This window comes from Entelurus aequoreus, linkage group LG16, assembly GCF_033978785.1.
Source record: "Entelurus aequoreus isolate RoL-2023_Sb linkage group LG16, RoL_Eaeq_v1.1, whole genome shotgun sequence".
NCBI lineage: Eukaryota > Metazoa > Chordata > Actinopteri > Syngnathiformes > Syngnathidae > Entelurus > Entelurus aequoreus.
Genome location: NC_084746.1, coordinates 36791459 through 36815788, shown reverse-complemented (window position 1 = coordinate 36815788; position 24330 = coordinate 36791459). Strand labels below are relative to the sequence as shown.

General features: G+C 40.8%; 1 protein-coding gene across 1 annotated transcript in view; it reads left to right on the top strand.

Annotated features, from left to right (window-relative positions):
• Nucleotides 1-2787: 2787 nt before the first annotated feature.
• The window catches only part of chrng (cholinergic receptor, nicotinic, gamma), a 22512-nt gene continuing 969 nt past the window's right edge, over nucleotides 2788-24330 (top strand). The window contains exons 1-11 of the mRNA XM_062022770.1: nucleotides 2788-2854; nucleotides 8294-8430; nucleotides 8504-8548; nucleotides 8611-8735; nucleotides 8803-8958; nucleotides 11784-11881; nucleotides 16447-16647; nucleotides 16726-16840; nucleotides 16904-17018; nucleotides 19166-19451; nucleotides 22734-22867. Of these exons, the coding sequence (XP_061878754.1) occupies nucleotides 2797-2854; nucleotides 8294-8430; nucleotides 8504-8548; nucleotides 8611-8735; nucleotides 8803-8958; nucleotides 11784-11881; nucleotides 16447-16647; nucleotides 16726-16840; nucleotides 16904-17018; nucleotides 19166-19451; nucleotides 22734-22867 (1470 nt within the window). The 5' untranslated portion in view covers nucleotides 2788-2796. The remainder of the gene's footprint in view (nucleotides 2855-8293; nucleotides 8431-8503; nucleotides 8549-8610; nucleotides 8736-8802; nucleotides 8959-11783; nucleotides 11882-16446; nucleotides 16648-16725; nucleotides 16841-16903; nucleotides 17019-19165; nucleotides 19452-22733; nucleotides 22868-24330) is intronic.

Below are 24330 nucleotides of genomic sequence, written 5' to 3'. Positions count from 1 at the left end.
ACTATGGAAATGTATAATATAGTTCATATAGCAATACGGTCTCACTGCACAGCAGGCCAGCAGTTAGCCGAGTCCGCAATCCATGTTGAGGCACAACGCAGTGACGTGCCTCAACTGGCTGCTGATCACCGCACCGTCTCTTCGCAGTATTTGAACGGCATATGGGAAAATTCAGCGATTTTGAATAAAAATAATCTAAAACTGGTGAAGTTAAATGGAAAATAACTTTATAGTATAATCACTGGATACATATAACAATTAAATTTTTTTTTTTTTCTTTTTACTTTTTTTTTCTTTCCATGAAGGCAGGTGAGGCCCCGCCTCACCTGCCTCTAGTGACTGCACGCATATATATATATATATATATATATATATATATATATATATATATATATATATGTATATGTATATATATATATATATATATATATATATATATATATATATATATATATATATATATATATATATATATATATATATATATATATATAATTAAAGGTAAAATCACTACCAACTTAACCAATGGGAATATAGTAGATTCAAGCATAAAATGAAATAAAACAAACAACAAATGTAGAAACACACATTTCTACAATGGAGTTGAGGGTGCACATCGTGCTGTCAACCATTTGCGAGCGCTGCGCGGAACTCTAACTACAAAGATGATGGTCACGTTGACTTAAATCTTTGCATTTTAACGTTTCATTATTTTATCCATTAAGAGGGTAATTTACAATTAAAGAACGTATTGTGTGTCGCTACAGCATTAGTCTGCCGCCAGCCAGCAGGAGCAGCTGATTGCTTGCAACCGCGCTGATTGGAGTGGCGGAAGCCAATCCAGAGGGCGCTTAAAGTCATCTTACACATCACCTTTAGGCTTTGTCTACACTAAACCGGATAACCCCTTAAACGAATAATTATTTAGCCTAAGTATTGTTTCAGCCACACTAAACCAGGGTTTAAGGTTTCTCTCCTCTGACAATTTTTTACACGGGTAAGTGCGCCGTGTATTTCTTGAGTCTCCGGCTCTTAGCTTTGTATGGACTCATTGATCGTTTACAAACTGAGTTCGGAGAGGAAGTGATGCCAAAGACCGCGCCCCACACAGGAAGTGACGTCGGAAAGAACGCGCCACAGCCAGCTTCATAACAACCTGTTTCCACTCAGAGGTAAACACTAGAAAGATGGAGGCGAGTCAACCAGACATGCCCATGTTTCTCCTTCCTCTACATGTACAGACGCTTGTGGAAATCACACATGAATACCTTAAGAGAAAGCGATTGAAGCTATTTGGGATACAACACTTCTCAGACGGCAAGAGAATTTTCGAAAGTCCAGGTCAGCTGTGATTCTACTTACCGAAAAACTTTATCCATTTGTCGAAGGAGAGAGAGAACGAGAATGCGAGCTCCCGTGGATGTGATAAAAAAGGTAGCGTGTGCTTTGTATTACCTGGCCGACGAGGGAAGACTACGGAAAACATCAAATGCATTTGGACTGGCAAAGCAGACTGTATCAGTTATTGTCCGCCATGTATGTCGCAGACTCAACGTCTAGGTCCAGAGTATATAAAGTCACCAAAAAGGAATGGACAATGAAGGTGAAGGCAAAAGAGTGAGGAGTGTCCTGACCAGATACCTAGATCCCTAGATTGATTGTTGTAAAATTGTCTTTATCACATTGTATATTTTCACGTGTTTATTAAAGATTTGATTAATTTATGATGGCTCAGGTGTGATTCACTACAATAGGGCCCCACAGCACACTGGATTACAGTTCATTGAAATACCACAACACTGCATATTGTTCAGATAAGTTACATTTAAGAACTTGCACACAAAGCAACACTGGAGGTGACTATGACGTGTGCATTTTCCGCGCATTCAAATTAGGTGGCGTTGCACCGGCTGACGGAGGGGGTCTTAAACGACCATTGTGTGTGTGTGTGGACAAGGATAGAAGGGGGCCTTAAACAGTGTCATGTGTGACGTGGGTTACACTTGAATTGCTACTGCGACATCCAGTGGACACATTTAGAACAGCAGTTTCTTTCATAAAAAATTTGCAGCTCATTTTTATACTGAGCAAACTCATCTTACGGGTTGGATTAAACCAGATTGACACCCTTGGTTTAGTAGATCAGGCCCTCTGTGTTTGAAAGTGTGTGTTGCAATTTCATGGGTGGCCCAAAACAAAATATGGACAAGCGGCTTTGCACTCATCTCACTTAAGTCTTTAAATAAGGTTGTGTGTGGCAGCTGCCTTTACACGCCCGACACTTCAGCTACATTCCCGCCTCAATTTGAGAGGATGTGTGGAAAGTATTCTTGCGATGCACAAACTCACAGCAAGCCTAAAATGTGCCAGCAGCACAAGCCAGCCTCAACAAAGACCGTCTAGCCTTCAATCACCTGCAAATGAGTCGGACTTATCACCTGTTCAGTTTCTTCTTTGGAGGGGGTCTTGTGTGGCGTACTCTTTTCTTTTTCTGTTGTTTCCTGTATGCTGCCTTCCTTTCTAAATGTGTCCATCACTTATTTTATTTCTAGAATGTAAAAGGTCTGACTGACAATAGTCCGCTGTATTTGAGTGTGTGACAATACAATATGTGTGTGTTGTGACAGCTGGCTATGTGGCACTGGAAATACACTGACTTATGCTGGGAAACACACACACACACGCACACACACACAGGATGCCAGTAGCTCTATTAAGTAGTGCTCATGTGTGTGTGTGTGATCATTGTGCCATGCAGTGCAGCACACACACACACACAGACACACACACACATTGATGGATTCTAGAATGTCCGTGCCACTCTTCATTAGGCTACTTTTGATTTCTGCAACAGGTAAGTGTGTTCACTGTGTGTGCGTGTTGAATTCCCTCACTTTTGTGCGTCACCTTTATTATATTTATGATGTGTTCATAATAAGTACAGTGTGTTCTACTGTACAGTTGGGACAATCAGTCTGGGAAAAATGTTAAAGTACAAAACCCAAAACCAGTGAAGTTGGCACGTTGTGTAAATGGTAAATAAAAACAGAATACAATGATTTGCAAATTCTTTTCAACTTATATTCAATTGAATAGACTGCAAAGACAAGATATTTAATGTTTCAACTCAGAAACTTAATTTTTTTTTTACAAATAATCATTAACTTAGAATTTAATGGCAGCAACACATTGCAAAAGTTGGCACAGAGGCATTTTTACCACTGTGTTACATGGCCTTTCCTTTTAACAACACTCAGTAAACGTTTGGGAACTGAGGAGACACATTTTTGAAGTGGAATTCTTTCCCATTCTTGCTTGATGTACAGCTTAAGTTGTTCAACAGTCCGGGATCTTCGTTGTGGTATTTTAGGCTTCATAATGTGCCACACATTTTCAATGGGAGACAGGTCTGGACTACAGGCGTTGTTGATAAATGGCTTTGGCTTTGCATAGTAGAGTTTTAACTTGCACTTACAGATGTAGCGACCAACTGTAGTTACTGACAGTGGTTTTCTAAGTGTTCCTGAGCCCATGTGGTGATATCCTTTACACACTGATGTCGCTTTTTGATGCAGTACCGCCTGAGGGTTCCAAGGTCCGTAATATCATCGCTTACGTACAGTGATTTCTCCAGAATCTCTGAAACTTTTGATGATATTACGGACCGTAGATGGTGAAATCCCTAAATTCCTTGGAATAGCTGGTTGAGAAATGTTGTTCTTAAACTGTTGGACAATTTGCTCACGCATTTGTTCACAAAGTGGTGACCCTCGCCCCATCCTTGTTTGTGAATGACTGAGCATTTCATGGAAGCTGCTTTTATACCCAATCATGGCACCTACCTGTTCCCAATTAGCCTGTTCACCTGTGGGATGTTACAAATCAATCAATCAATGTTTATTTATATAGCCCTAAATCACAAGTGTCTCAAAGGGCTGTACAAGCCACAACGACATCCTCGGTACAGAACCCACATACGATAAGTGTTTGATAAGCATTCTTCAACTTTCTCAGTCTTTTTTGCCACTTGTGCCAGCTTTTTTGAAACATGTTGCAGGCATCATTTCCAAATGAGCTAATATTTGCAAAAAATAAAGTTTACCAGTTCGAACATTAAGTATCTTGTCTTTGCAGTCTATTCAATTGAATATGGGTTGAAAAAATTTGCAAATCATCAACAGGGACAAGCGGTAGAAAATGGATGAATGGATGCATGTATTCTGTTTTTATTTACCATTTACACAACATGCCAACTTCACTGCTTTTGGGTTTTGTATTTATGATGTGTTAATAAGTACAATGTGTTCTACTGTACAGTTGGGACAATCAGCCTGGGGAAAAAGGTTAAAATAGATGTTGCTAGGAGTTATGTTATATTAATATTGAATATATACACTACCGTTCAAAAGTTTGGGGTCACATTGAAATGTCCTTATTTTTAAAGGAAAAGCACTGTACTTTTCAATGAAGATAACTTTAAACTAGTCTTAACTTTAAAGAAATACACTCTATACATTGCTAATGTGGTAAATGACTATTCTAGCTGCAAATGTCTGGTTTTTGGTGCAATATCTACATAGGTGTATAGAGGCCCCTTTTTAGCAACTATCACTCCAGTGTTCTAATGGTACAATGTGTTTGCTCATTGGCTCAGAAGGCTAATGGATGATTAGAAAACCCTTGTGCAATCATGTTCACACATCTGAAAACAGTTTAGCTCGTTACAGAAGCTACAAAACTGACCTTCCTTTGAGCAGATTGAGTTTCTGGAGCATCACATTTGTGGGGTCAATTAAACGCTCAAAATGGCCAGAAAAAGAGAACTTTCATCTGAAACTCGACAGTCTATTCTTGTTCTTAGAAATGAAGGCTATTCCACAAAATTGTTTGGGTGACCCCAAACTTTTGAACGGTAGTGTGTATATATATATATATATATATATATATATATATATATATATATATATATATATATATATATATATATATATATATATATATATATATATATATATATATATATATATATATATACATACACATACACACATACATAATAATTTACACAACATAGTGGCTGTCTGTTTTTACATGTGATCTACAGCACGATGTTTATGATAAATACGAATCTGGCTTTAGGTTATTTCACTCCACCGAAACGGCTCTTTTGAAAGTATCCAGTGACGTGATGACGGCCGCTGACTCGAGTCACGACACAGTTTTGGTTTTACATGATCTGCCTTTGATACTGTGGAACACAGGATACTCATAGATCGTGTCAAATCTGAAATGGGGTTTTCTGGTGCAGTTCCTCAGTGGTTTACTTCTTATGTCAATTGAAGAACGTTTAATGTTGCTTTTAAGGATGTAATGTCCAATGTGTCCAACCTGTCATGTGGTGTGGCCCAGGGTTCTGTTCTTGGGTCTGTTTGGTTTTTGTTGTATCTGATGCCGCTTGGGTTGATCAGTAGTGTTAAAAAGTTTATTATCATTTCTTTGCAGATGATATTCAACTGTTATGCTCCGTCAATGATTCAGAGTTTCACTTTTTATCTGAGTTCTTGGAATGCGTATCCTGTATGAAAAACTACTTGTCCTCAAATTTCCTCCAGATAAATTCTAACAAAAGGGAAACTCTGATAATTGTTCCCGATAAAAAGATCCCCCTGATCAAGAACTCCCTTGGTGGCCTGGGTGCATCTGTTCAAAGCAGCTTCAGAAACCTTGGGCTTGTGTTGGATCAGTCCAAGTCTTAGGAGTGTCACAGTCCTCAACTGACCAAAAACTGTTTTTATCACCTCAGAAATATTTATAAAGTGAGAATCTTGCTGTCAAAATCGGATCTGGGAATGATCATTCACGCGTTCATTTTATCTGGTATTGACTATTGCAATTCTCTCTTCACTCTTTTCAACAAGTCAACACTAAAGAGACTTCAGACGGTACAAAATGCAGCTGTCAGACTTTAGACCGGTGCACCCAGAACAGTCCATGTCACCCCCATTTGATCCAGTCTTCTTTGGCTTCCAGGCAAATTCAGTTGAAGATTTTAGTCCTGACTTTCTGTGCGTTGCATGGTGGGGCCCTCAGTACATCACTGACTTGTTATGCCCCTACTCTTCAGTTGCATGGTGGGGGCCCTCAGTACATCACTGACTTGTTATGCCCCTACTCTTCAGTTGCATGGTGGGGCCCCTCAGTACATTACTGACTTGTTATGCCCCTACTCTTTAGGGTCTTCAGGCCAGGGTCTTCTAAAGATCCCAAAAAGTCATTTTAAAACCCTGGCATTCCAGACTACAGCTCCCAGACTCTGGAACAACTTGCACCAGTCCCTCCGTGATCTTGACTGTGTTGACTCTTTTAAGAAACATTTCAAAACTTCTCTTTTTAGTAAAGCTTTTAGTTATTGCACCTTTTAACTATAATTTTTAATCACCTTTGTATTACCATCCATCTATCCATCACCGTTTTGCAAGCACTATTTAGCGTTTTATTTAGCACCTCTGAAATGTACGTGCAAACTGCCAGCGGTACACACACAGTTGTGAGATCGGTTCTCGCGCTGCAAAGACTGACGAGGAACAGAATGTGTTTGTCAACTTACTTCCTCTGTCCGTCAGAAAAAAAGAAAATAGACGTACTGTCTATACAGCAACCCATCCATCCATCCATTTTCTACCGCTTATTCCCTTCGGGGTCGCGGGGGGCACTGGAGCCTATCTCAGCTACAATCGGGCGGAAGGCGGTGTACACCCTGGACAAGTCGCCACCTCATCGCAGGGCCAACACAGATAGACAGACAACAATCACACTCACATTCACACACGAAAGCCAATTTAGTGTTGCCAATCAACCTATCCCCAGGTGCATGTCTTTGGACGTGGGAGGAAGCCGGAGTACCCGGAGGGAACCCACGCAGTCACGGGGAGAACATGCAAACTCCACACAGAAAGATCCCGAGCCCGGGATTGAACTCACGACTACTCAGGACCTTCGTATTGTGAGGCAGACGCACTAACCCCTCTGCCACCGTGCTGCCCCTCTATACAGCAACATCCTTTTATAATTTTATAGTTGCATGCGGGCGACTTGAGGGGCTGATTAAAACAAATTCAATTGATGCGTTTTGGTATCTGCGTTTTTTCAAATGGCATTCGTTTTTTTCATTTAGAATAAATAATATTAACATACTGTATATAAAAAAACAAAAACTCCTTGAAGTATGCCTTTTTTTGCATCTTGAGCACATTGATTGCAGCCTCTCTTACATGAAAGCATCTGCAGCGCTAAAAAAAAAGTTAATTTCATTACAGATTAGGGTTGTACGGTATACCGGTACTAGTGTAGTACTGCGATACTAATTAATCATATTCGGTACTATACCGCCTCTAAAAAGTACTGGTCCCCGCACCCTTTTTTTTTTAAATGGGCATGACGGCGTGTCGTCTTCACGTCATGACATTGCTGGTTTTACGAGTAGAGGAGCATGTTCGGCAGCACACACACACACAGAGTACTTACAAGCAGACACAGTGTGTAGACAGAAAAGGGAAAATGGATGCATTTTGGCTTAAAAACTAAAGAAAAAGGTGAAGTTATAACACTGAAACACCCTCAGGAAGAGGTGCTTTAAGACATGGCTAGCTAGTTGGCGGCTAACATTCAGCCGCAGTGTTTTAGCTACTTCTAAATCACTAATCCTCGCCTCCATGGCGACAAATAAAGTACGTTTCTTGCACGTATCATTATCACTGCAGGACGAGGAATAGCTAAACATGCTTCACTACACACCGTAGGAGGATACAATAGCTCACCGGCGTCACAATGTAAACAAATGCCATGGGTGGATCTACACCTGACATCCAATGTAATGATACCAAGTACAAGAGCATATCGAGTCGATACTACTATGATTACATCAATATTTTTTTAGCATTTACAAAATCTTTTTTCGTTTTTTATTTTTATTTCTATTAAGTCTATAAACTCAGTAAATACGTCCCTGGACAAAATAGCTTCGAGGTCGGTAAGCACAACCAGAATTATTCCATATATTAGGCGCACTGGGTTATAAGGAGACTATCGAGTTTTGAGAAAATGAAACGATTTTAAGTGCGCCTTATAGTCCGGAAAATACAGTAGATTGCACTCACCTGTGTGCAGTTGTGGCAGAGGATGCCATGAAGTACCAACCGGCGCAGTGACGACACTTTGACTCTCTTCCTGCTAAAGACATCCATGTATCAGCGGAGGCTCTTTTTAAAATGTCCTCTATTTCCCCTCCCTGCAGCCTCTGCAGTCAACCTGGAGGGGGAACTCTTCAAAGAGCTGATGAAGGGCTACAACAAGAATGTGCGTCCCATGGAGAAGAGTGGGGATGTGACTCGGGTGTACATCAAGATGACGCTGACCAACCTCATCTCCCTGGTGAGCTTGTAGCTTTCTCCCACGGTGATAGCAGAAGATACGGGACTGATACTGAATGAACATCTCCTCTCAGAATGAAAAAGAGGAAGCTCTGACGACGAGTGTTTGGATCCAACTGGTAACCCTTCTGATATTGAACGTGACGCTGCGGTTTTCACACCAAGATGTTCCCGCCTGCAGAAATGGTGCGACTACAGACTGAGGTGGGACCAACCACCCAGGTCAGCGCGGTACAAGAACTTGACTTCTGAGCTCCGCGTGCCCTCAAAGAGCATCTGGCTGCCTGATGTCATCTTGGAGAACAAGTGAGATGGTTCACTCTAATAACGCTGGTCAAGTTGATTGATGGTTGATGTTGCAACTTGTGTGCAGTGTGGACGGACAGTTTGAAGTTGCGCTCTACTGCAACGCTCTGGTGTCTCCTAATGGCTGCGTGGAATGGCTGCCACCCGCCATCTACCGCAGCGCTTGTGCCATCACGGTCAACTATTTCCCCTTCGACTGGCAGAACTGCACCATGGTGTTCCGGTGAGTGGGCCGGGTGACAAACCACATTGGTGACCTACTGCGTGACGAATACTCTAAACTGTTGCTGTCTGTTGAAGTTCATTTCGAACATACATCACAGTTACAACATGATACATCACAGTTACATGATACATCACATTTACAACATGATACTTATAAATGAAGTCCATGCGCCGCTCCTTTTGAACAAAAGCATCGATAACTTGTTTACAGAAGTCTTCCTTATCTTTCTTCAGTTTTAAAAGTCTCTCTGTCTCGATGGAGATGATCCTTTAATTATTACCTCCTGCTTCGATTGAAAGTCCAGTTTAGAAAACGGTTTTATTTTAGATATGTAATCCTCCATGTTAATAGTCCAGGCAAGAGGAAAAATAAACGATCGCTGCTAACTGTTGCTGCTTGTTGTCACTTATTCTGCAGCCTAGTAGTCGCAAGAATGATCTCTGGGATCACTACCGCCCTCTACCACCAGGAGGCGGGATTACTGCGAGCCTCACACAGTGCGTCTTTTGCAGCCGTTGTATGATTGCTCAGCACAAGAAATACGTTACACACATACAGTTGTTGACTAAATACACTGTACATTATATACCTCAGCTAACTAAACTATGGAAATGTATAATATAATTCATATAGCAATACGGTCTCACTGCACAGCAGGCCAGCAGTTAGCCGAGTCATTGCGCAATCCATGGTGAGGCTCAACTCAGTGACGTGCCTCAACTGGCTGGTGACTCACTGCAAGTCTCTTCTCAGTATTTGAACGCAAATGTGAAAATTCAGCGATTTTGAATAAAAATAATCTAAAGCTGGTGAAGTTAAATGGAAAATAACTTTATAGTATAATTACTGGATACATATAACAATTAAAATGTTTTTTTTCTTTTTACATTTTTTTTCTTTCCATGATGGCACGTGAGGCCCCGCCTCACCTGCCGCCCCTGACTGCACGTCACTGACTTTAACCAATAAATGATACATAATAAAGTTCTCCATAATTACCTAAATAAGCTTTAATTAACATAAAAAGATCAATAGGATTATCTAATATCTTGCAAACACTTCGAGTTTGAACAGTTTCTTAAACTGGATCATATTTGTACTTTGTTTGGCTTCTTTGCTTAATCCATTCCATCATTCAAGTACCGTATTTTTCGGACGATAAGGCGCACTTAAAATCCTTTAATTTTCTCAAAACTCGACAGTGCGCCTTATAACCCGGTGCACCTAATGTACGGCATAATTCTGGTTGTGCTTACCGGCCTCGAAGCTATTTTATTTGGTACATGGTTTAATGATTAGTGTGACCAGTAGATGGCAGTCACACATAAGAGATACGTGTAGACTGCAAAATGACAAGTAAACAACACCAAAATGTTACATGTTCCATTGAAAATATAGAGCATTACACACGGCGCTCAAAAATCCATCAAAATGTTTTAGTACGACTTTAGTAAGCTATGAAGCTATGGATTGTACTGTGCTTCAACATACAAGTATTATTATGGTGTGTGTATACGGTAAGACATTATCTGGCGTTTTGTTTCACAATATTATGCAAAAGAAACTTTTCTTACCTTCTGGTACCTGCTGATCTGTATTTGGGATCTGCATAAGTCCTGAAAATGTGCGCGAGTCCGCCTTTGTAGTTGATAAGCTTCTTCTTTTTCTCTATCTTCTTGTTATGGGACATTCATCCTCCACTGATGCCATTTCTAATATAAAGTAGTGTAAAGTCCTGACTTATATCTGTCAGTAAACTCGCCATGAAAGCATTAAAACATACCGGTGTAGTGAGTTTACATTATTCACCCAAGGAACTTTAGTTATTAGAGAGTTCCGGTCGGATGGTTTTTCACGGGACACATTTCTGGCGTTGTACTAGTGAGCCATGGATGAGAAGATGCTGCTCTGTTATTGATTGAAGTAAAGTCTGAATGTCATTAAAACAGTTAGCTCCATCTTTTGACACTTCTTCCACTCCCGTCCTTGCACGCTACACCGCTACAACAAAGATGACGGGGAGAAGACGCTGCCGAAGGTGAGTCACGTAAATAAGACCGCCCACAAAACGGCTCATCCTGAAGCGACTATCAGAAAGCGGCTTGTAGATGATCTGTAAAACATAATCCATGCAACATTTTGACCAAAGCACCACCATTACATGTTATGTGGACCACAAGGAAGTCTTTTGCATTTAGAAAAAAAAATGACCCTTTTAATGCGCCCTATAATCCGGTGCGCCTTTTGTATGAAAATAGACTTGACTAGACACGCTCATCGGCAGTGCGCCTTATAATCCGGTGCGCCTTTTGGTCCAGAAAATACGGTATATAAAATATCATAGTACCCGATTTTTTTTATATTTTAGCTTGATATTTTAAAGGTTTTTTTACACCTTTAATTTGGGAATTTATAGTAGAGGACAAATTGATGGTTCTATTTTAAGGAAATGTCTAGTAAAAAAGGCTGGTTTGAGGTGATTTTAAAAGATGGTCCCCTGTGTCAAACCGTGAAGAAGAGGCAGGAGACGTATCACTCCTCTCAACTCCAAGTCACAAAAGGGAGACCTTTATGGGGGTCACACAAATATAAGGGGGCTTGGACGCTGTTGAATTACGGCCTCCCAGTCCGTCTTGAATCTTGGCTAGGTGCCGCGTGTTCCCACGTCAGCGTTTCTTTGCGCTGCAATAGAACTTGCCGTGTCCAGAGCGGGGACAAAAGTCGCATTCACCGCCTCTTTTCACAACGCTGTCCGGTGAAAGGAAATAAATGTTTGTTTTGTCATTGCTCTGACAGGCCGTATCTCTTGTCTTTGTGTGCAGCTCCCAGACCTACAGTGCCCAGGAGATTGAGCTGGCTCTCAAAGAGGAGGACAACCGCACGCTAGAGTGGGTCGATATTGACCCTGAAGCTTTTACAGGTGCAACAAGTGACGACAACTTAGTACTTAAAGCAACAGTACATGCGGTATTTTCAGCTTCTAAAAAGCAGAACAGAGTAGGACTGAAACATTTCGACGAGGGAAAGTACTGCTTCGTTTACTGTTTGGGTAACGTCACAATTATTGACGTACGACTCCATCTCTGGTTTCGTACATCACACTTTCTGCCCCGGTTTTCGTATCGCGTCCCGGTTATTGTACGGCCCAACAATGCGCAGTTAGTTAACAGACTACTGTGGTCTATTCGGCCGTGCGTCATTCGAGTGCCCAAACAAAGAATCCCCAGTCGGTGACTCAGTCCGTGCATTTTTATTGAGTACCACTGCACTGTAACTCACCCACGGGCCAAAAAAATTTGCCATTACCGGCACTTTGATAAAGATGGTGAGAAACACTTTTGGATTCAAGAAAACACTCCCTTCCCTCCTCCCACTCCACTCATCGCCATCTTCCCAAACAAAAGTCTTCAGTAAAGTTAAAAGTGATACAAAATGTTCATTTATCCATTTAATTCATCTTTTATATGCATTTCACAGTTTTCTGCATGTAGAACTTTAAAGGGGAACTGGACTTTTATGGAATTGTGCCTATCGTGAGAGAAGAACCTACTCAGTGGCCTAGTGGTTAGAGTCCAAACCCGGCAGAGTCATACCAAAGACTATAAAAATGGGACCCATTACCTCCCTGCTTGGCACTCAGCATCAAGGGATGGAATTGGGGGTTAAATCACCAAAAATGATTCCCGGGCGCGACCACCCCTGCTGCTCACTGCTCCCCTCACCTACCAGGGGGTGATCAAGGGTGATGGGTCAAATGCAGAGAATAATTTTGCCACACCTAGTGCGTGTGTGACAATCATTGGTACTTTAACTTGAACTTTTAGACAGCAACGCATGAAACATGCTTCAATTCCAGTCCTCTCAGTACTGGCGCATTTGTGGCAATTTCAAGGATTCTGTGCAATCCAAGTCAACATTTTCTGAACCGCGGAGAAGATCATGAAAGAAGATGTCTCCCACAGTTTTGGGGACATCTGCCTCCATGTCTGCCCTGAAGAGCGTGATGGCGATCAGTGGTGGAACATTGATTGACGTGAGTTCCTAAAACATTATTTTCGCCTGTTTCTGCTCATTTCGTCAACTATTTATTTTGTATCCGTCTATTTTCGGTCAACGATATATATCATAAGCGTTATCATTATTGGCCATTATGCGACCTGAGGGGGGAAGAGTTCACGCTGAAGTCGCATCATAACACCATCTGATTGATTTGTAATATAAAACTCATGATAATATAATATTACTGACAGTCCATGCCGTATAATAAAGCACACTACTACAGCTTTTGCAGTATCATAATCAGCGGTCACTCGAAGAGAGTATGACAATCCTCCTGGTAGGGGGGTATCCCTTTATGGAGGATGCCTGTGCGTGACTTTGTTTAACGTGGGGAGACTGGTGCACAGACAGTCACCACACGATCCTTGACAGATCCGGGTCAGGGTCCAGTGGCATGGAGTCCAAGACGACTGGGGACCCTTTTCTGCTGCAGCCTTCATCCACCATCCCAGCCGTTGTGACACTCCATAGGGTTAGCAATCATCCTCCGCCTGTTCTGGGCCCACATGGATGTGGGGGTGCCTTCTTCCGCCATTGCAGCCGTTGTGGTAGTTCTTACATCTATCGTCTTCCGCCTGCTCCGCCGTTGAGGTCTTCACCGTATCCCTGGCTAGGGGGCAGTCAGGTACTAGGCCTTTGCCAAGGGCCACCTGGGGTAACAGTAGTAAAGGGGTTAACCTCCACTGCCGGATGCACTTTAACGTCATGCCCAGGACACTTTGCAGTATAGGTGTGCTACTTCAACTTAATTGATGTAGTTTAATAGCCTTAGTGCTGTTTTAGAGTCGTGTTTTGGGGGCTCTGAAGACTGAATGCACTGACAAACTCAAAAAGGTGGAGTTCTATAGTGTTTTTTATCTTCATTTTGTCATAGTCACCATAAATGGCAGTTTATTGTGATAGTCTATATCACCCATCCCTATTGTCAGGTGTGGCCTGTGGGCCTTAAATTTGACAGCTGTAGTCTAAATTAGAGATGTCCGATAATGGCTTTTTTGCCGATATCCGATATTGTCCAACTCTTAATTACCGATTCCAATATCAACAGATACCTATATATACAGTCGTGGAATTAACACATTATTATGCCTAATTTTGTTGAGATGCCCCGCTGGATGCATTAAACAATGTAACTTTACCATGAATTGATTAACGTGGACCCCGACTTAAACAAGTTGAAAAACTTATTCGGGTGTTACCATTTAGTGGTCAATTGTACGGAATATGTACTGTACTGTGCAATCTACTAATACAAGTTTCAATCAATCAATCAAAAACAAGGTTTTCCAAAATAAGAGAACAACTTCAACTCCAGTTATGGAAAAAAGTGCCAACATAGCACTGCCATATTTATTATTGAAGTCACAAAGTGCATTTATTTTTTTTAAACATGCCTCAAAACAGCTACAAAAACAATGAAGGCACACAGCTTCAGTCCAGAGTAAACTAGACTCTAGTATACTCTGGAAGGTGAGCCACGTAAATAGAACACTGACGTAGGGCCGTACAGCGGCGTTTTAAAAACTCATACATTTTACTTTTTGATACCGATAATTTCCGATATTACATTTTAAAGGATTTATCGGCAGATAATATCGTCAGGCTGATATTATCGGACATCTCTAGTCTAAATGCCTTAAATGACCATTACAGTAATAACAGGAAACCGGAAGCTTCTTAAACATTTCCATGTCTTCAGTATTTGCTGAACAGTAACAACAAGTTGTAAGCAAAACAATCCTGCGAGTGCAGAAATATTGAATCAAAGAGGTTGTGCACAGACAACATATCTTTGGGTGGACATCCAGCCTGTTTTCCAGACAAGAACGTTTCTTTCCACCAGAACCTCCTCTGTTTTCAGGTCAACTCTGTAGTTCTGTGCAAGTTGGTATACACTGCTATCATCTGTGCAACATTTCCCAGTTTGCAAGTTGACTGCTAGCTTTTCCACACAACAACACTGTCCTTGTGTGTTTGGACCATCTCATGCTGACTAAAGACGACTGAAGCTTTCTGACGCCTCCACTTTCAACCATTGTTTGTTGTGTCATTGTAATACGGTGCCCAAAAGTTGTGAGCAAGAAGATCTTGCAAGGGCTATCAATCAATCAATGTTTATTTATATAGCCCTAAATCACAAGTGTCTCAAAGGGCTGCACAAGCTACAATGACATCCGCGGTACAGAGCCCACATAAGGGCAAGGAAAAACTCACAACCCCAATGGGACGCCGATGTGAATGACTATGAGAAACCTTGGCGAGGACCGCATATGTGGGTGACCTCCTCCCTCTAGGGGAGACCGGATGCAATGGACGTCGAGTGGGTCTGACGTAATATTGTGAAAGTCCAGTCCATAGTAGATCTAACATAATAGTGAGAGATGCTCCCCAGGTTCTTCAAACCCAGTGACGCCCCTGGATATTCAGTATTATTAGGGACAGAGGACCCTATTGTATTTGTAAGGTTTTATTATTATTATTAGGGACGGATGTCCCTTTGGGACAGAAGACCCTATTGTATTTGTAAGGTTTTATTATTATTATACCGCCGCCTCTTTGAGCTGTAATTTGACCCCCTTAACATGCTTCAAAACTCACCAAATTGGACACACACATCAGGACTGGCAAAAATTGCAAGCTAATCAAAAAAACAAACCCCAAAACTCAAAATTGCGCTCTAGCGCCCCTAGGAAGAAAACAGACAAAACTGCCTGTAACTTCCAGTAAGACCGTCATAAAGACATGAAACAAAAACCTCTATGTAGGTATCACTTAGACCTAGATTTCATACACTAACATCCTTCATCAAAAATTAACAGGAAGTTTGCAATTCCCCCTTCTAAACAAAAGTTTTGTAAAAACAGTCACCTTTGCCTCTTTGAGCTGTAATTTGACCCCCTTAACATGCTTCAAAACACGCCAAACTGGACACACACATCAGGACTGGAAAAAATGGCGATCTGATAAAAAAAAAAAACCAACCCCAAAACTCAAAATTGCGCTCTAGCGCCCCCTAGGAAGAAAACACAGACAAAACTGCTCCTAGGAAGAAAACAGACAAAACTGCCTGTAACTTTCAGTAGGAATGTCGTAGAGACATGAAACAAAAACCTCTATGTAGGTCTCACTTAGACCTAGATTTCATTCACCGACAACCCCCAGCAAAAATCAACAGGAAGTTTGCAATTCCCCCTTCAAAACAAAAGTTTTGTAAAAACCGGTCACCTTTTTTCAAACATTATCTCCTCTGAGCGCATTTGTCGTGTCGGCTTCAAACTAGCACAGGAGAGAGATTGAACACTTCTGATTAAAAGTTGATGAAAGAGTTTTAAGTACTGCTCCGGTTTGGATTTTATGTGCTGTCAAAGTCGGTCCCGTCCATCGCTGCTTGCAGCTTTAATTTTTTTGTTTGTTTGTCCTTGCTAGAAAATGGAGAGTGGGTCATCAAACACAGGCCAGCTAAGAAGGTGATTCACAGCCAATATACAAAAGATGACCTGGAGTACCAGGAAGTGGTCTTCTTCCTCATCATCCAGAGAAAGCCTCTATTCTACATCATCAACATCATCGCTCCGTGCGTGCTCTTCTCCTCTCTCTGCCTGCTGGTGTACTACCTCCCTGCTAAAGGTCTTCATTTTCTATGTCCTTTATTAAAAACTGGGATGTTCAGACTCAGCATTGTGCATCGTGTGTTTTTTTTGGCAGCCGGTGGCCAAAAGTGCACCATGTCTATCGCCACTCTTCTGGGCCAGACAGTGTTCCTCTTCCTCATCGCCAAGAAGGTTCCAGAGACGTCAAAGGCAGTTCCTCTTATTGGAAAGTAAGTCCTGAGTACCTTCGATATTCCAACGTTATTATTGGAAATGTTTACGTTCTGCCGCAGGTATTTGATGTTTGTGATGTCGGTGACCACCATGGTGGTGATGAACTGCGTGATCGTCCTCAACGTTTCCCTGAGAACTCCAAGCACTCACATAATGTCGGACAGAGTGAGGAAGGTGAGGCTGCACAGGCGCCAGTTTTCCAGTGGCGTCTCTTTTCTTAGGGCCAGATTTTCAAGCCTCCACTATTTTAAGGGGTAAGACGAGGGGTAAAGGCTAAGTGGTAGGATTTGGATTGGCCCCTACTCAAGTAAAAAAAAAAAAACAGCTCACTGGTGTGTGAGTGACAGGAAGAAAAGCTCTAATTTGGTTTGCATGTAGGGCTGCACGACTAATGGAAAAATGAATCGACATTGAGGTTTTAATTAGTGCGTCAGTTTCCACTGACAGATGTAAGTTAGAACTTTACGCTACTTTATATTAGAAATGGCAACAGCGTAAGATGAATGTCCCATAACGAGAAGATAGAGAAAAAGAAGAAGCTTATAGACTACGGCGGACGCGCGCCAATTTTCAGCAGGTACCAGAAGGTAAGAAAAGTTGGTTTTTGCATAATATTGCGAAACAAAACGCAAGATAATATGTCTGCCAGTAGTTGCCTTTGTACACATCATAATAATACCCGTATGTTGAAGCACAGTACGTCTGACTATGGTAGCCATTATGCTCCGACAAATAATCAAACAGTGCGGCTTCATAGCTTACCAAAGTCGTACTAAAACATTTTGGCAGATTTTTGAGCGCCGTGTGTAATGTTCTATATTTTCAATGGAACATTTAAAGTTTTGGTGTTGTTTACTGGCGTCATCTTGCAGTCTACACCTATATCTTATGTGTGACTGCCATCTACTGGTCCCACTTATCATTGTACCAAATAAAATAGCTTCGAGGTCGGTAAGCACAACCAGAATTGTTCCGTACATTAGGCGCGCCGGTTCATAAGGCGCAATGTCGATTTTTGAGAAAATGAAAGGATTTTAAGTGCGCCTTATAGTCCAAAAAATACAGTAAGTTAGAACTTTACACTTCTTTATATTAGACATGGCAACAGCAGAGGATGAATGCCCCATAACGAGAAGATAGAGAAAAAGAAGAAGCTTATCAATGGACTACAATGACGGACGCGCACAAATTTTCGGCAGGTACCAGAAGGTAAGAAAAGTTGGTTTTGCATTATATTGCGAAACAAAACGCAAGATAATATGTCTGCTAATAGGTGCCATTTTGCAGTCCTTTTACACACCATAATAATACCCGTATATTGAAGCACAGTACGTCTGACCATAGTAGCCGTAATGCTCCGACAATCCATCAAGCGGTGCGGCTTCTTAGCTTACCAAAGTCATACTAAAACATTTTGACGGATTTTTGAGCGGCGTGTGTAATGTTCTATATTCTCAATGGAACATTTAAAGTTTTGGTGTTGTTTACTTGAGTCATATTGCAGTCTACACGTATCTCTTGTGTGACTGCCATCTACTGGTCACACTAATCATTACACCATGTACCAAATAAAATAGCTTCGAGGTTGGTAAGCACAACAAGAATTATTCTGTACATTAGGCGCACCTTATAGTCCGAAAATGTATGTTACCGCATATGTCAGCAGCCATATACATACATATCATATACATACCAAATAATATACAGTATATCATCGTCGCAGGAGGCTTCAATATATATCGTGATATAGATTTTAGGTACAGATGTCCGATAATATCGAACTGCCGATATTATCGGCCGATAAATGCTTTAAAATGTCATATCGGAAATTATCGGTATCGGTTTCAAAAAGTAACATTTTTGACTTTTTAAAACGCCCCTGTGTACACGGACGTAGGGAGAAGTACAGAGCGCCAATAAACCTTAAAAGCACTGCCCTTGCGTGCTGGCCCAGTCACATAATATCTACGGCTTTTCACACACACAAGTGAATGCCTCGCATACTTGGTCAACAGCCATACAGGTAACACCTAGGGTGTCCGTATAAACAACTTTAACACTGTTACAAATATGCGCCACACTGTGAACCCACACCAAACAAGAATGACAAACACATTTCGGGAGAACATCCGCACCGTAACACAACATAAACACAACAGAACAATTACCCAGAACCCCTTGCAGTACTAACTCTTCCGGGACGCTACAATATACACCCCCCGCAACCCCCTACCACCCCCCCCCCCCCCCCCCCTCAACCTTTGTTTGGACTCTATACCAAGTACTTGGTCCAGCGAGGATCTGTTTGATGTTTCCTTCAGCTCCTTCTGAACGTTCTGCCTCGACTGCTGAGGATGCGAATGCAGCCGCAGGCGCCCAATGACCACGCCTCCTCTGAAGCCTGCGCCGCCGACGCCCCGAACAGCAATGGCGACGCTGGGGACAATGACGGGCAGAACGTGCTTTTGGCCCCCTGCCGACGCCGCAGCTCGATGATGCTCATCAACAAGGCGGAGGAATATACTTTAAAAACAGCTCGGACGGAGCTCATGTTTGCCCGACTCAAAGAGAGAAAGGGACTGATGAAGTCAGTGTTTGAGAAGTTGAGTAAGTATATTATGTGCACACAACATTTGGCAAGATATGCCCCCCTGCTATGTTTCCTAGGTATTGAACAACAAAACTGGACCCATGATTGGGATTGACTTGAACTTTCTCACACAGCCTAAAACATACCTACTGTAACTTAAAAGGTGTTCAGTCAAATCAGCAGGTCAATTGCTAGACACCTCAAAGGCACTGACAAGCACACATTTTAGTAGAGTTGGTTGAAAAACATGGCCGCCATCAAGCCAAACTAATCAAGCTATATTATTTTTCAAACTTTGAGAATATATGTATATATATGAATTATAACTTTGCATGCATGCTTGCATGTCTTCTAAGGCGCTGGTTGTCAAACTCCCCCCCCCCAAAAAAAGTGACCAACATTAAAATACAGTAGCGTAGTAGGCCTAAGTAGTCATTAAAAACAAGTTAGAGGTTTTATTTCACAAATATATTTAATATTTTTGGCCACTGTAACATTACACACAGCTTGGACTGTAACACTGTTTGAATATAGCAAAGTAAAACGCTGTACTTTAAACAAGTGATTCTTTGGCATACCACAGTTTGAGAGTCAATGTTCTAAGGCATTTTTATAAATATATATATATATATATATATATATATATATATATATATATATATATATATATATATATATATATATATATATATATATATATATATATATATATATATATATACATACATATACACACACACACACACACATACATACATACATACATACACTACCGTTCAAAAGTTTGGGGTCACCCAAACAATTTTGTGGAATAGCCTTCATTTCTAAGAACAAGAATAGACTGTCGAGTTTCAGATGAAAGTTCTCTTTTTCTGGCAATTTTGAGCGTTTAATTGACCCCACAAATGTGATGCTCCAGAAACTCAATCTGCTCAAAGGAAGGTCAGTTTTGTAGCTTCTGTAACGAGCTAAACTGTTTTCAGATGTGTGAACATGATTGCACAAAGGTTTTCTAATCATCAATTAGCCTTCTGAGCCAATGAGCAAGCACTGGAGTGATAGTTGCTGGAAATGGGCCTCTATACACCTATGTAGATATTGCACCAAAAACCAAGTCAATGACTTCACCATAAAAGTCAATGACTTCACCATAAAAGTAGGTGACATTGTTATCACCAGGAAAGATGAGGTCACCTACCTAGGTTCCATTCTAGAGGCTAACCTTTCCTGTGATTAAATGGCAACCAAGGTAATCAAAAAGGTTAACCAACGAACGAGATTTCTCTACAGAATTTCCTCTCTGGTCAACAAAAGCACCTTGAGGATTCTGGCGGGAACTCTCGTTCAACCCTTTTTCGATCACGCATGCACTTCCTGGTACCCTAGCACCTCCAAAACCCTCAAATCTAAACTCCAAACCTCTCAGAACAAGCTAGTCAGGTTACTTCTAGACCTCCACCCCAGATCCCACCTCACTCCTACCCACTTCTCTAAAGTGGGCTGGCTCAAGGTGGAGGACAGAGTTAAACAACTTGCACTGAGCCTAGTCTATAAAATCCGCCACACCTCCCTGATACCGAAGTACATGTCAAACTACTTCCTTAACGTAAATGACCGCCATAACCACAACACCAGGTGGTGCTCCACTAACCACGTTAAACCCAGATTCCGAACTAACAAAGGTCTTAACTCATTCTCCTTCTATGCCACATCAATGTGGAATGCGCTCCCAACAGGTATAAAAGAAAGGGCATCTCTATCCTCCTTCAAAACCGCAATAAAAGTTCACCTCCAGGCAGCTACAACCCTAAACTAACACCCTCCCCGGATTGCTAATAATCAAATGTAAACAATCAAATGCAGATACTTTTTCTTTTTCTTATGCCTTCTGATCTCTCTCTCTCTATGTCCACTACTTGATGTCCATATCCCCCCCCCCCCCCCCTCCACACCCCTGATTGTAAATAATGTAAATAATTCAATGTGATTATCTTATGTGATAACTGTATTATGCTGATAGTATATATGATAGTATATATCTGTATCATGAATCAATTTAAGCGGACCCCGACTTAAACAAGTTGAAAAACGTATTCGGGTGTTACCATTTAGTGGTCAATTGTACGGAATATTTACTCCACTGTGCAACCTACTAATAACAGTCTCAATCAATCAATCAATCAATCAAAACCAGACATTTGCAGCTAGAATAGTCATTTACCACATTAGCAATGTATAGAGTGTATTTCTTTAAAGTTAAGACTAGTTTAAAGTTATCTTCATTGAAAAGTACAGTGCTTTTCCTTCAAAAATAAGGACATTTCAATGTGACCCCAAACTTTTGAACGGTAGTGTATATACATACATACACACACTATATTGCCAAAAGTATTTGGCCATCTGCCTTGACTCACATATGAACTTGAAGTGCCATCCCATTCTTAACCCATAGGGTTCAATATAATGTCGGTCCACCTTTTGCAGCTATTACAGCTTCAACTCTTCTGGGAAGGCTGTCCACAAGGTTGCGGAGTGTGTTTATAGGAATGTTCGACCATTCTTCCAAAAGCGCATTGGCGAGGTCACACACTGATGTTGGTCGAGAAGGCCTGGCTCTCAGTCTCCGTTCTAATTCACTCCAAAGGTGTTCTATCGGGTTCAGGTCAGGACTCTGTGCAGGCCAGTCAAGTTCATCCACACCAGACTGTCATCCATGTCTTTATGGACAGTCGGCGACCTCTTTGCACTATGCGCTTCAGCATCTGCTGACCCCTCGCTGTCAGTTTACGTGTCCTACCACTTGGTGGCTGAGTTGCTGTTGTTCCCAAACGCTTCCATTTTCTTATAATAAAGCCGACAGTTGACTTTGGAATATTTAGGAGCGAGGAAATTTTACGACTGGATTCATGGCACAGGTGGCATCCTATGACAGTTCCACGCTGGAAATCACTGAGGAGCGGCCCATTTTTTCACAAATGTTTGTAGAAACAGTCTCCATGCCTAAGTGCTTGATTTTATACACCTGTGGCCGGGCCAAGTGATTAGGACACCTGATTCTGATCATTAGGATGGGTGGCCAAATACTTTTGGCAATATATATATATATATATATATATATATATATATATATATATATATATATATATATATATATATATATATATATATATATATATATATATATATATATATATATATATATATATATATATATATATATATATATATATATATATAGTGTCATGTGTTAGGTCACCCCTATTGTTTACAAATGCATATTGGGTTTGCTTTCCCTCTAGACAAGGGCCTGGAGGGGGGAACGTCTGAAAAGCTTGGCTACAGTTTGGCTAAAGCTGCCCCGGAACTGAAGCAATGTGTGGCGTCGTGCAAACACATCGCCGAAACGACAAAGCAGCACAACATCTTTCAAAATGTAAGTGGAACGGACGCCAGCTAGCTTTGCTTAAAAAGGTCACTCACCGACGCCCCAGGAGCTGCACAGATCAGTGGGTTAGGACCTAAAGTCTTCTCTACTCTCTGGCAGAGGGTTGTGTGGTCTTGGCTTCCAGACATGGATTACCACATTTTGGGACTGGCCATTACACGATGAAAAACTAAGGCCCTAGTACAGGGGTGTCCAACTCCTTTTCATTGAGGGCCACGTCGCAGTTGTGGCTGCCCTGAGAGGGCCGCTTGTCACAATGAATATATATGAATTATAATGGATAATCCCCTCCTGATATTATGACACACTTCCCTACGCATCTGATAAAATAACATTTCATGTACAAATGTATGGACGACGTACTTGCTTTTGAAATGGTAAGTCAGGGGGACGAGCATTTTATTCTAACAAAACATGTTTGGAATACATGTTAATAATACAGGGGTGTGCAAGGGCCACATTTTAAAAAGTATGCAGGGGCCATTTTTATATATTTTTGTACAAAAAATGCTAAAAACAGACATTACATATATTTAAACACAAAAACTTAGTGTCACCTTTGTGTAATAAGTGACAAAGTAGACTACAACTAATTATTACCCGGGTAAAAAAAAAACTGTAAAAAATTAATGAGTAAAAGCTGAAATGTTGATACTAATAATAATAATATTATACTAGGGCTGTGAATCTTTGGGTGTCCCACGATTCGATTCAATATCGATTCTTGGGGTCACGATTCGATTCAAAATCGATTTTTTTTTTCAATTCAACACGATTCTCGATTCAAAAACGATTTTTTTCCCGATTCAAAAGGATTCTCTATTCATTCAATACATAGGATTTCAGCAGGATCTACCCCAGTCTGCTGACATGCAAGCAGAGTAGTAGATTTTTGTAAAAAGCTTTTATAATTGTAAAGGACAATGTTTTATCAACTGATTGCAATAATGTAAATTTGTTTTAACTATTAAATGAACCAAAAATATGACTTATTTTATCTTTGTGAAAATATTGGACACAGTGTGTTGTCAAGCTTATGAGATGCGATGCAAGTGTAAGCCACTGTGACACTATTGTTCTTTTTTTTAATTTTTTTTATAAATGTCTAATGATAATGTCAATGAGGGATTTTTAATCACTGCTATGTTGAAATTGTAACTAATATTGATACTGTTGTTGATAATATTCATTTTTGTTTACTACTTTTGGTTTGTTCTGTGTCGTGTTTGTGTCTCCTCTCAATTGCTGTTTATTGCAGTTCTGAGTGTTGCTGGGTCGGGTTTGGTTTTAGAATTGGATTGCATTGTTATGGTATTGCTGTGTATTGTTTTGTTGGATTGATTAATGAAAATAAAAAAATAAATACAATTTAAAAATTTTTAAATAATTAAAAAAAAACAAAAAAACGATTTTTTAAAAATGAGAATCGATTCTGAATCGCACAACGTGAG